Source organism: Schistocerca cancellata, chromosome 6 (genome assembly GCF_023864275.1).
Source record: "Schistocerca cancellata isolate TAMUIC-IGC-003103 chromosome 6, iqSchCanc2.1, whole genome shotgun sequence".
NCBI classification, from domain to species: Eukaryota; Metazoa; Arthropoda; class Insecta; order Orthoptera; family Acrididae; genus Schistocerca; species Schistocerca cancellata.
Genome location: NC_064631.1, coordinates 113,910,092 through 113,922,240, shown reverse-complemented (window position 1 = coordinate 113,922,240; position 12,149 = coordinate 113,910,092). Strand labels below are relative to the sequence as shown.

The 12,149-nt window shown below is 38.3% G+C and overlaps 1 protein-coding gene across 1 annotated transcript; it reads right to left on the bottom strand.

The window, feature by feature from the left end:
* Positions 1-2,490: 2,490 nt before the first annotated feature.
* Positions 2,491-8,399, bottom strand: LOC126088179 (craniofacial development protein 2-like). The gene is made up of 2 exons (XM_049906304.1): positions 7,625-8,399; positions 2,491-2,600 (listed from the first exon to the last, which is right to left on the bottom strand). Exons 1-2 carry the CDS (start codon positions 8,397-8,399, stop codon positions 2,491-2,493), a joined length of 885 nt encoding a protein of 294 aa, XP_049762261.1.
* Between the last annotated feature and the right edge of the window lie 3,750 nt (positions 8,400-12,149).

Here is a 12,149-nt window from a genome sequence, read left to right as displayed (position 1 = left end):
AGTCTATAGCCAAATGTTTGTTTTTCTTTTTTTTCCCAACAAAATCACATTCACTAACATGGCAAAAAATAGCATTTAATTACTCTGTGTCCTCACACACAGCGTCTGTGGCTCTTGTGGCAAACACTTGTCAGCGTCGTTCGACTGCCCTGCTTATCATCTTCTCATTACAAACTTCCAACCTGCACACAGAAATCAGAGGCAGAGTAGATACTTTTCCAGTCTCTTACTTACTTTTAAAATATTGGGTGTTCCAGACAGTGAAAGGCTGAGTGTCTCTAGAATTTTCACTGAAATTCTCGAGTCACTATATATCCCTCCCCTTAGCTTGAACACATGATATTTTATACATATTCATAATGTACTTTAATATCTCACATGATGCTAATTTTAATCAGTATACATTATATATATTTTAGTACTCTTGTACTTAATATCTAGCTCTTCTTTTTTTGTTTTGATAATAACTATCTGAGCATAATGTTGGAGTTAGTACTTTTATATCTAGGAATCGTGCTGACAACACTCTTGATTTCCAATCACAAACTCCAGGTGTCATAGACACTTAATTATTTCTTTCTTCATTCTAATTCTCTGTACTAGTTTCATTACCTACATTAGCTTGTAGTCTTGAGGAACTCTGGGCAAATGAAATTGTTCTTTCCAACACTCATAAACATGAAACATAATAATGCTAGTGGAACATAGAATTCAAATTTACCAGAATAATTCCTACAAAATGTGTGACTTCTGCCATGACACTGTCCTGTTCCCTTTATGAACAGTACCTATACCTTACATACAGGTTGACCCTATGAGTGCACTTCCTCCTTCTGTTTCGGTAGGTACACACCTCTTAATTCCTATTTTCCTATGGTACATGTCAACCCCCTTCTTCATGCCCCTGTCTGCACCATATAGGTCAGCCTTTCTCAGATCTGCCTATCTGTCCTCTATATCCAATAAATGTTTAGTGCACCCCCCGTTTATCCTTCCTGAGTAGGACCCATGGTTCATTTCCCAAGTACACATTTTTATATACACTGTAATAAAATATCCTCTGGAAAATAAAATCTATTTCACACTTAACACTCACTTCCTAATACTTCACTTAATCCCCTAGAGTACTCCACTACTCTTCCACTTCTAAGCTTCCAGTAGATGACACATTTATATACACTATCCAATACATCATACATTTACGCGTGCTATACTTGTCCCACTATCCTACAGTTCATCACTACAAATGTTTGACTGACATTCCTGAATAATTATCACAATTATTTCCTCCCTGGCATATAGTCATTAGTTCCTCCTTGGCTTATGCTCTTCTTAATTACTCACATTTCACTCTTATGTATCCCTCATGTAGAATTATCATAATTTTTTATATCCTTAGGTACATATAGAATCATCATTGTTCTTATACATATATTTTCCTATATTTATGATAGTTTCTTTCACATACCTAGGCAATGTAGAGTCTTCACAGTGAATGACAATGTGTGCATATTACCCTAGAGTGTCCCTATATAACCATGTGTGTGATGTTGAATCACCACAGTAAATGACAATGTGTGCAACCTTTCCTGATGTACACATTCCTTTCTCCTACAATCCTTGACTGTTCTCCCCTTTTCATGTGTAAGATTATTGTTTGTGTAGTCATATTTTTTGTGTGTATGCATAAGTGTGTTTGTGTAGCCAGATTCTTTGGCCTACATTTATAAAATAAGTTGAAGGTTATTGGAAACCACGGAAACTGAGAAGAACTTCTGTGTAATAGAAGTATATGAATATGCAAAGAGGGAAAGATAGACAGGTATTCAAATGAGAAGTAAAGAAGGAAAAAGTAGAAATGGTTGCTAAGACTGAAGAAGAGAAAGAAGATAGCCCCAAAGACAGGAAACCCTTCCTGCCCCTCTTCCCCAGGATCCCTACCTTGCCGGTACTTGACTGAGAAGCTGAAGGAGGCATGGTGTTAATCATCTCCTGCAGAATGGACATTCTCACCATCAACCTTGAGATCCCTAAAGAAAAATCTTAGCACCACCTGTGGAATGGCAAATGGTGAAGAATCAGTCACACTTGTTTGCGAGGGTCTTTTGGAAGATGTGGTATGTGTTCTGTGTTGGCCATGTTGCACTACCCACCCCTCCAAAAACTAATATAAACCCTCACCTATACATCATATCTCATTAAAAAAAAAAATTCTACTTTATGTATAAAATTATGTATCATATTATCACAATTATGTAATGATTCATACAAAATATATTTTCTTTTAATCTAATGTTCTTTGCAGTTTATTAATCTGCATCCTGGTTTGCATAGACCAACTGGATAAGAGATTACTTTCAAAGAATAGCTTAGTCAAAAATAAGACCTAACTATACATAGATGGTGGGAGAGACTGGCTGGCTAGGCAAAAATAAGACCTAATTATGCATGGATGGCAGGATAGACTTGTTGTCTAGGCAAAAATATTACCTAACTATATGTGGATGATGGGAGAGACTGGCTGGCCAGGCAAAAATAAGACCTAACTATAAGTGGAGAGTGTTGGCTGCTGTCAACATTACAATCAATACCACCGCTGACTAGAATGGAGCATGATGGCAACTTAAATACTTATCGGCCACAATCCTCTAACAATCGAGGATGACTTCTCATAATTGTGGATGATAGGATATGTAAGAAGTAGAGTGATAGCGTAAGGAGTAGGGGGATAGTGTAAGAAATTGGGGGAATTCAGTGCAGGAAAATTTTTATTGCAGAAGAAACACTGAAAACTACTAGGGATCACTCCGCCCGTTAACGCAGAACATTAACATCCCTGAGAGATGTACAACTTTATATCCTTAACATTGTATTTTTATTTTTCTGATACTGTTATAGGATTACCCCTTGTACTCATTAATGTCCTCCATACTTTTTGGAAAAATTTATATGTCTCCTTCTTCAGGGCAGAGCTTTGAGGATGCTGTTTTATGAGAACTAGGTCATCGAACTTATACTGAGGTTCAGTAGCCTTCCCATTATGTCTACTCACTCATTGTTGTGCCTTGTCAATTGGATTCTTTGAGATTATTTCCTGTTTAAGTTGGTAGTCATCAGTAGGTTGTTCAGGCCAAATAAAACATTTAATTAGAGGTTTCCCTATAAAAGGTTTGCCTATTACTTGTAAAGGTGTTAATCCAGTTGATAAATGTGGTAGTTCATTTAAAATAAGTTCAAATTCTTTGATCTTTGTTGCTCATAATGTACGATTTTCATGGCAGAAGGTGCGGCATAATTTCCCAATCTCTTTCATTACTCATTCACGTGGATTTGACGATGGGTTATAGTTGGATATTAATATTTGATGAATATCCTCCCATGCTAGAAATTCTTTAAATTTTGTTACTCACAAATTGTGGCCCATTATCGGAGAGAAATTGTTTTGGTTTGCCTACCTCGAGAAAGTATTGTTGCAGACGGTGTATCATGGTTGGTGTATTAGCTTTCTTAATAGGATAAAACATAACATACTTCGACCAACACTCTATGAGGACAAAAATTTACAACACTCCTCCCTTTCCTTTAGATACATGGTCCAAAGAAATCTGCTGCTGTAAGCTCCTGTAATGTCTTAGGAATGATTGGAAACATTTTGTATTTAATATGTGTTTTACTCTCTTTCACCTTCTGACAGATTTCACAAGTCATAGTTAAGGATGTTACCTTATGACCTAGCTTCTTAAAATAATAGAACTATTTCATATCAGCTATACATTTCCTTATCCCAAAATGTCCATACACAGCATGAACATACGACACCGGCACACAATCTCATCCTCCATTAACTTCGGGATGCATAAACACCAACATTGCAATGTTATACTGTCTCTCCAAAACACATTATTCCCTATAACCATCCATGTCTCTGCTTGATTAGGAGGTAAAGACTTTCTAATACACACAGTAAATATTTCTGTAAGGTAATGATCATGATGGATGTTTTCGGTTCTTCTTTGAGCCATTTCTTGTACCCTGTCATGTGGATATCCTACTCTCAAAAAATTAATCGCAAAAATTATGCTGGGCCCTTCCATATGTTTTAACTATTTTGTGCCAATAGGTAACCTAGACAAAGCACCAGGTACAATATTTTCATAACCTTTTATATACTGTATTTTAATGTCATATTCCTGTAGGACTGAAGAAACTGCAAAAAGGTGGGAATTTAAGGAGATGGGACCTGGATAAACTGAAAGAACCAGAGGTTGTACAGAGTTTCAAGGGGACCATAAGCAAACAATTAGCAGGAATGGGGGAAAGAAATACAGTAGAAGAAGAATGGGTAACTTTGAGGGATGAAGTAGTGAAGGCAGCAGAGGATAAAGTAGGTAAAAAGACGAGGGCTGCTAGAAATCCTTGGGTAACACAAGAAATATTGAACTTAATTGATGAAAGGAGAAAATATAAAACTGCAGTAAATGAAGCAGGCAAAAGGGAATACAAACATCTCAAAAATGAGATCGACAGGAAGTGCAAAATTACTAAGCAGGCATGGATAGAGGACAAATGTAAGGATGTAGAGGCTTATCTCACTTGTATGAATATCAAGAGCTCAGATAGAAACCCAGTTCTAAGCAAAGAAGGGAAAGCAGAAAGGTGGAAGGAGTATATAGAGGGTCTATACAAGGGCAATTTACTTGAGGGCAATGTTATAGAAATGGAAGAGGATATAGATGAAGATGAAATGGGAGATGTGATACTGCGTGAAGAGTTTGATAGAGCACGGAAAGACCTAAGTTGAAATAAGGCCCCAGGAGTAGGCAACATTCCATTAGAACTCCTGACAGCCTTGGGAGAGCCAGTCCTGACAAAACTCTACCATCTGGTGAGAAAAATGTATGAGACAGGCGAAATTCCCTCAGACTTCAAGAAGAATATAATGATACCAATCCCAAAGAAAGCAGGTGTTAACAGATGTGAAAATTACCGAACTATCACTTTAATAAGTCACAGCTGCAAAATACTAACGAGAATTCTTTACAGATGAATGGAATAACTAGTAGAAGCTGACCTCAGGGAAAATCAGTTTGGATTCCATAGAAATGTGGGAACACGTGAGGCAATACTGACTCTACGACTAATTTTATAAGCTAGATTAAGAAAAGGCAAACCTACATTTCCAGCATTTGTAGGCCTAGAGAAAGCTTTTGACAATGTTGACTGGAATACTCTCTTTCAAATTCTGAAGGTGGCAGGGATAAAATACAGAGAGCGAAAGGCTGTTTACAATTTGTACAGAAACCAGATGGCAGTTATAAAGGTCAAGGGACATGAAAGAGAAGCTGTGGTTGGGAAGGGAGTGAGACAGGGCTGTAGCCTCTCCCCAATGTTGTTCAATCTGTATATCGAGCAAGCAGTAAAGGAAACAAAAGAAAAATTTCGAATCTTCATCATCATCATCATCATCATTTGAGACTGATTATGCCTTTCAGCGTTCAGTCTGGAGCATAGCCCACGTTATACAATTCCTCCATGATCCCCTATTCAGTGCTAACATTGGTGCCTCTTCTGATGTTAAACCTATTACTTCAAAATCATTCTTAACCGAGTCCAGGTACCTTCTCCTCGGTCAGCCCCAACCCCTCCTGCCCTCTACTGCTGAATCCATGAGTCCCTTGGGTAACCTTACTTCTCCCATGCGTGTAACATGACCCCACCATCTAAGCCTGTTTGCCCTGACTGCTACATCTATAGAGTTCATTCCCAGTTTTTCTTTGATTTCCTCATTGTGGACACCCTCCTGCCATTGTTCCCATCTACTAGTACCTGCAATCATCCTACTTTCATATCCATAACCTCAACCTTGTTGATAAGGTAACCTGAATCCACCCAGCTTTCGCTCCCATACAACAAAGTTGGTCGAAAGATTGAACGGTGCACTGATAACTTAGTCTTGGTACTGACTTCCTTCTTGCAGAAGAGAGTAGATTGTAGCTGAGTGCTCACTGCATAAGCTTTGCTACACCTCGCTTCCAGTTCTTTCACTATGTTGCCATCCTGTGAGAATATGCATCCTAAGTACTTGAAACCGTCCACTTGTTCTAACTTTGTTCCTCCTATTTGGCACTCACTCCGTTTATATTTCTTTCCCACTGACATTACTTTCGTTTTGGAGATGCTAATCTTCATACTATAGTCCTTACATTTCTGATCTAGCTCTGAAATATTACTTTGCAAACTTTCAATCGAATCTGCCATCACAACTAAGTCATCCGCATATGCAAGACTGCTTATTTTTTGTTCACATATCTTAATCTCACCCAGCCAGTCTATTGTTTTCAACATACAATCCATAAATAATATGAACAACAGTGGAGACAGGTTGCAGCCTTGTCTTACCCCTGAAACTACTCTGAACCATGAACTCAACTTACCGTCAACTCTAACTGCTGCGTGACTATCCATGTAAAGAACTTTAATTGCTTGCAAAAGTTTGCCTCCTATTCCATAATCTTGTAGAACAGACAATAACTTCCTCCTAGGAACCTGGTCATATGCCTTTTCTAGATCTATAAAGCATAGATACAATTCCCTGTTCCTCTCATAACACTTTCCATTATTTGCCGTAAGCTAAAGATCTGGTCCTGACAACCTCTAAGAGGCCTAAACCCACACTGATTTTCATCCAATTGGTCCTCAACTAATACTCGCACTTTCCTTTCAACAATACCTGTGAAGATTTTACCCACAACGCTGATTAAAGTGATACCTCTGTAGTTGTTACAATCTTTTCTGTTTTCATGTTTAAAGATTGGTGTGATTACTGCTTTTGTCCAGTCTGATGGAACCTGTCCCGACTCCCAGGCCATTTCAATTATCCTGTGTAGCCATTTAATACCTGACATTCCACTGTATTTGATGAGTTCCGACTTAATTTCATTCACCCCAGCCGCTTTATTGCACTGCAATCTATTGACCATTTTCTCCACTTCCTCAAATGTGATCCTATTTCCATCATCATTCCTATCCCATTCTACCTCGAAATCTGAAACATTACTGATCGCATTTTCACCTACATTGAGTAACTCTTCAAAATATTCCCTCCATCTGCCCAAGGCATCCACAGGATTCACCAGCAGTTTTCCTGACCTGTCCAAAATACTTGTCATTTCCTTCTTACCTCCCTTTCGAAGACTGCTAATTACACTCCAGAATGGTTTTCCAGCAGCTTGACCCATAGTCTCAAACATGTTTCCAAAGTCTTCCCAAGATTTCTTCTTGGATGCTGCAATTATCTGTTTGGCTTTGTTTCTTTCTTCAACATAACTTTTTCTGTCTACCAGGGTTCTAGTATGTAGGCATTTTTTATACGCCTTCTTTTTGCTTTTACAGGCTGCCTTGACTGTATCATTCCACCAAGCTGTTTGCTTCATCCTACTTTTACACATTACTGTTCCAAGACATTCTTTAGCCGCTTCTAGTACTGTGTCCCTGTACCTTGTCCATTCCTTTTCCAATGACTGTAATTGACTACATTCAACTAACTGGTACCTTTCTGAGATCGCTGTTATGTACTTGTGCCTGATTTCCTTATCCTGAAGTTTCTCCACTCTTATCCTCCTACATATGGACCTGAGGTCCTGCACTTTCAGCCTCACAATCCCAATTTCACTGCAGATTAAATAATGATCAGTGTCATCAAAGAATCCCCTGAATACACGTGTGTCCCTCACAGCCTTCCTGAATTCCTGATCTGTTATTATATAGTCAATGACAGATCTGGTTCCCCTGCCTTCCCAAGTATACCAGTGAATGTTCTTATGTTTAAAAAAGGAGTTTGTGATTACTAAGCCCATACTGGCACAGAAATCCAAGAGTTGTTTCCCGTTCCTGTTGGCCTCCATATCCTCTCCAAATTTACCCATAACCTTTTCATACCCTTCTGTTCGATTTCCAATCCTGGCGTTAAAATCACCCATGAGCAGAACACTGTCCTTGTCTTTTACTCTAACAATTACATCACTAAGTGCCTCATAAAAACTATCCATCTTATCTTGATCTGTCCCTTCACAATGCGAATATACTGACACAATCCTAATTTCCTTGCTAGACACTGCCAAATCCATCCACATCAGTCGTTCGTTTACATACCTCATTGCAACTACACTGGGTTCCATTTCTTTCCTGATGTAAAGCCCTACACCCCATTGTTCTATTCCTGCTTTGACTCGTGACAGGTAGACCTTGTATTCTCCCACTTCCTCTTCTTTCTCGCCCCTTACCCGAATGTCACTAACAGCTAAAACGTCCAGCCCCATCATACTTGCAGCCTCTGCCAGCTCTACCTTCTTCCCAGAGTAGCCCCCATTGATATTAATAGCTCCCCATCTCATTACCATTTGTTTGCCAAGTCTTAGGAGTCCCTGGTTTGTCAGTTAGAGGGGGGACTCCATCACCTCCAAAGGTCCGAGGCATTTTGCTCTGATTGTTGCCAGCATCATATTTAAAGTACCAGGGAAGCAGGTTGCTAGCCTTACTTGCCCCGAGTCCCACTAGGTTTTACCCCTAACGGCTGAGGGACTAACTGGTGGATTTGGTAGTCTTTGCCGAATGAGCACAAAGGTGACCATGACTCAGAATATGTCCGAGATGCCCAGCCTTATTCCAAAGTAACTCGTATCCTGACTGTCAGGACCACTTACTTGGCCACTCATACATTGCCCGTGGTTCATGAACTAGGACATGACTACAGGAACCCACACCATGAACCAACTCCAAAATTTGGTGTAGGTATTAAAATACATGGAGAAAAAATAAAAACTTTAAGGTTCGCCGATGACATTGTAATTCTGTCGGAGACAGCAAAGGACTTGGAAGAGCAGTTGAACGGAATGGACAGTGTCTTGAAAGGAGGATATAAGATGAACATCAACAAAAGCAAAACAAGGATAATGGAATGTAGTCAAATTAAATTAGGAAATTAGGGAATTAGATTAGGAAATGAGACACTTAAAGTAGTAAAGGAGTTTTGCTATTTGGGGAGAAAAATAACTGATGATGGTCGAAGTAGAGAGGATATAAAATGTAGACTGGCAATGGCAAGGAAAGCATTTCTGAAGAGGAGAAATTTGTTAATATCGAGTATAGATTTAAGTGTCAGGAAGTCATTTCTGAAAGTGTTTTTATGGAGTGTGGCCATGTATGGAAGTGAAACATGGACGATAAATAGTTTGGACAATAAGAGAATAGAAGCTTTTGAAATGTGGTGCTACAGAAGAATGCTGAAGATTAGATGGGTAGATCACACAACTAATGAGGAGGTACTGAATAGGACTGGGGAGAAGAGGAGTTTGTGGCACAACTTGACTAGAAGAGGGGATCAGTTGGTAGGACATGTTCTGAGGCATCAAGGGATCACCAATTTAGTATTGGAGGGCAGCATGGAGGGTAAAGATCATAGAGGGAGACCAAGAGATGATTACACTAAGTAGATTCAGAAGGATGTAGACTGCAGTAGGTACTGGGAGATGAAGAAGCTTGCACAGGATAGAGTAGCATGGAGAGCTGCATCAAACCAGTCTCAGGACTGAAGATCACAACAAAAACAACAACAACAACAACAACTACATTCCTGTAGGAACAATGTCCACCACATTAATCTACTATGTAATAACCAAGTATTCATTAAAAAGGATAGAGTTTGTTGATCTGTATATATGTGTATTTCTGACACCCATATTAGTATTTGGAATTTTTGGATACACCATACTATTGATAATAGTTCTTTTTCTGTGTCTGTATAGTTTAATTCATGTTTGTTGAGACTCCAGCTAGCAAAAGCTGCAGATCTGTGATTTGTACTTTCCAGACCCCACTCTCCTTGGAAAACATCTACTGCTATACCATAGTTGGATGCATGTGTTGAAATTTTGAATGGCTCACCCATAACCGGATGTTGTGATATGGGTGATTCAACCAGTGTTCTTTTTACATTTTCAAATGCATCATTGGACTCCTTAATAAATGTAAAAGTCTTAGGTCATTCAGCTCTTGCAAAGATGGCGTCCAGGAGGAAAGTTCATAAAGTACTGTCGCCAAAAATTGTGAACAGGACAGTGAAAAAAGCAATAGTGTGCAAAGTGTAAAGATGAAATTACGAAACTGAAAGAGCATATTTCAGGTTTGCAACTCGTTATTAGTGAATTAAAATGGGTATCTCAAAAAGAAAAAAGTGAGTTGCAATCGAATCAAAACTCAGCAGATCTTCTGGAATGTAGTTCTAACAGTGCAGAAAAATGGACAAAAGTGTCATTTAAAAACTGCATGCATAAAGAAAAAAATCATAGAAGACACTGTAGTATATGGAAATTTAGTGAATGACAATCATTATCATTAATTTCTAATATGTACAGTGACAAAACTGTGAACAAAGTGAAACCACATGGCAGGATCGAAGACAGAAGAAACAAGATGAGAGAAGGAAGTATTTTGCCACAGAAAAACAACCTACCTAACGTGAATGTGAACAATATTCATTTACAAACCAGTAGTAATTCTTGTGTGTTATCATCATCTCACATTGACAAAAAAGAAGACGTGGAAAATGTGAATCAAAACACAACAGGTACTTGTGATTATAGACCAAATAACACTGATCTTCCAGCAACAAACAGGCCCACAAGTGAAACTGACGTTTACACTGATAGCCAGGGGTGAGGAATAGCATCTGAACTGCAACGTATATGCAGACATAAGGTCAACAGCATAGTGAAAACACGTGCAAATTTCAAGGCAGCAGCTGCAATCAATATGGAAAAAACTCAGGTCTGAACAGTAGCAATTTTTCTGTCTTTCTTGCAGGGACAATTGATGTAGCTAAAAACGAACCAAAAGATTTTGTGCTCTCACCTAAATGGAGGTTGCACACTTAAATCTATACTTGATGTTAACAAATTTCTCTTCTTCAGAAATACTTTCCTTGCCATTGCCAGACTACATTTTATATACTCTCTACTTTGACCATCATCAGTTATTTTGCTCCCCAAATAGCAAAACTCATTTACTATATTTAAGTGTCTTATTTCCTAGTCTGATTCCCTCAGCATCACCTGATTTAATTCGACTACATTCCATTATCCTTGTTTTGTTTTTGTTGATGTTCATCTTATATCCTCCTTTCAAGACTCTGTCCATTCAGTTCAGCTGCTCTTCCAGGTCCTTTGCTGTCTCTGACAGAATTACAATGTCATCTGCGAACCTCAAAGTTTTTATTTCTTCTCCATGGATTTTAATTCCTACTCTGAATTTTTCTTTTGTTTCCTTTACTGCTTGTTCAATATACAGATTGAATAACATCGGGGATAGGCTACAAACCTGTCTCACTCCCTTCCCAACCACTGCTTCCCTTTCATGCCCCTCGACTCTTATAACTGCTATCTGGTTTCTGTACAAATTGTAAATAGCCATTTGCTCCCTGTATTTTACCACTGCCTCCTTCAGAATTTGAAAGAGAGTATTCCAGTCAACATTGTCAAAACCTTTCTCTAAGTTTACAAATGCTAGAAACGTAGGTTTGCTTTCATTAATCTATCTTCTAAGATATGTCATAGGGTCAGTATTGCCTCACGTGTTTCAGTATTTGTTCAGTATTCAAACTGATCTTCCTTGAGGTCAGCTTTTACCAGTTTTTCCATTTGTCTGTAAAGAATTCGTGTTAGTATTTTGCAGCCATGACTTATTAAACTGATAGTTCAGTAATTTTCACATCTGTCAACACCTGCTTTCTTTAGGATTTGAATTATTATATTCTTCTTGAAGTCTGTGGGTATTTCATCTGTCTCTCTCATAATGTGCATGAAAAACAGAAAAAATTGGGTTACTGAAATTTATATCAAGCATGGCCAACAATTTTCAAAATTAGATATAATCCCATATTGTTCAAAAGTAAATGCTGAGTTTAGCTGTATAAGACTGACTGAAGAAAACATAATAATTGTGGGCCTGTATAGGTCTACAAATGGAGATATAAATGTTTTCTTTGAACAATTTAGACCAGTAGTTATGAAACTTATTAAGTTTAAAACTAAGATTACTATTTGTGGGTATTTTAATTCTGAAATGGTAAATTCAAGGCAACAAGACTCCAGAAC

Bases quoted from the DNA above. Each gene is read 5' to 3' on its own strand.
- LOC126088179 (XM_049906304.1), bottom strand. From the start codon at position 8,399: ATGGTAATGAGATGGGGAGCTATTAATATCAATGGGGGCTACTCTGGG. The intron at 2,601-7,624 runs GTAGGAGGATAA...GCTCCATTCTAG, and splicing joins GCAGGACCTCAGGTCCATAT to TCAGCGGTGGTATTGATTGT.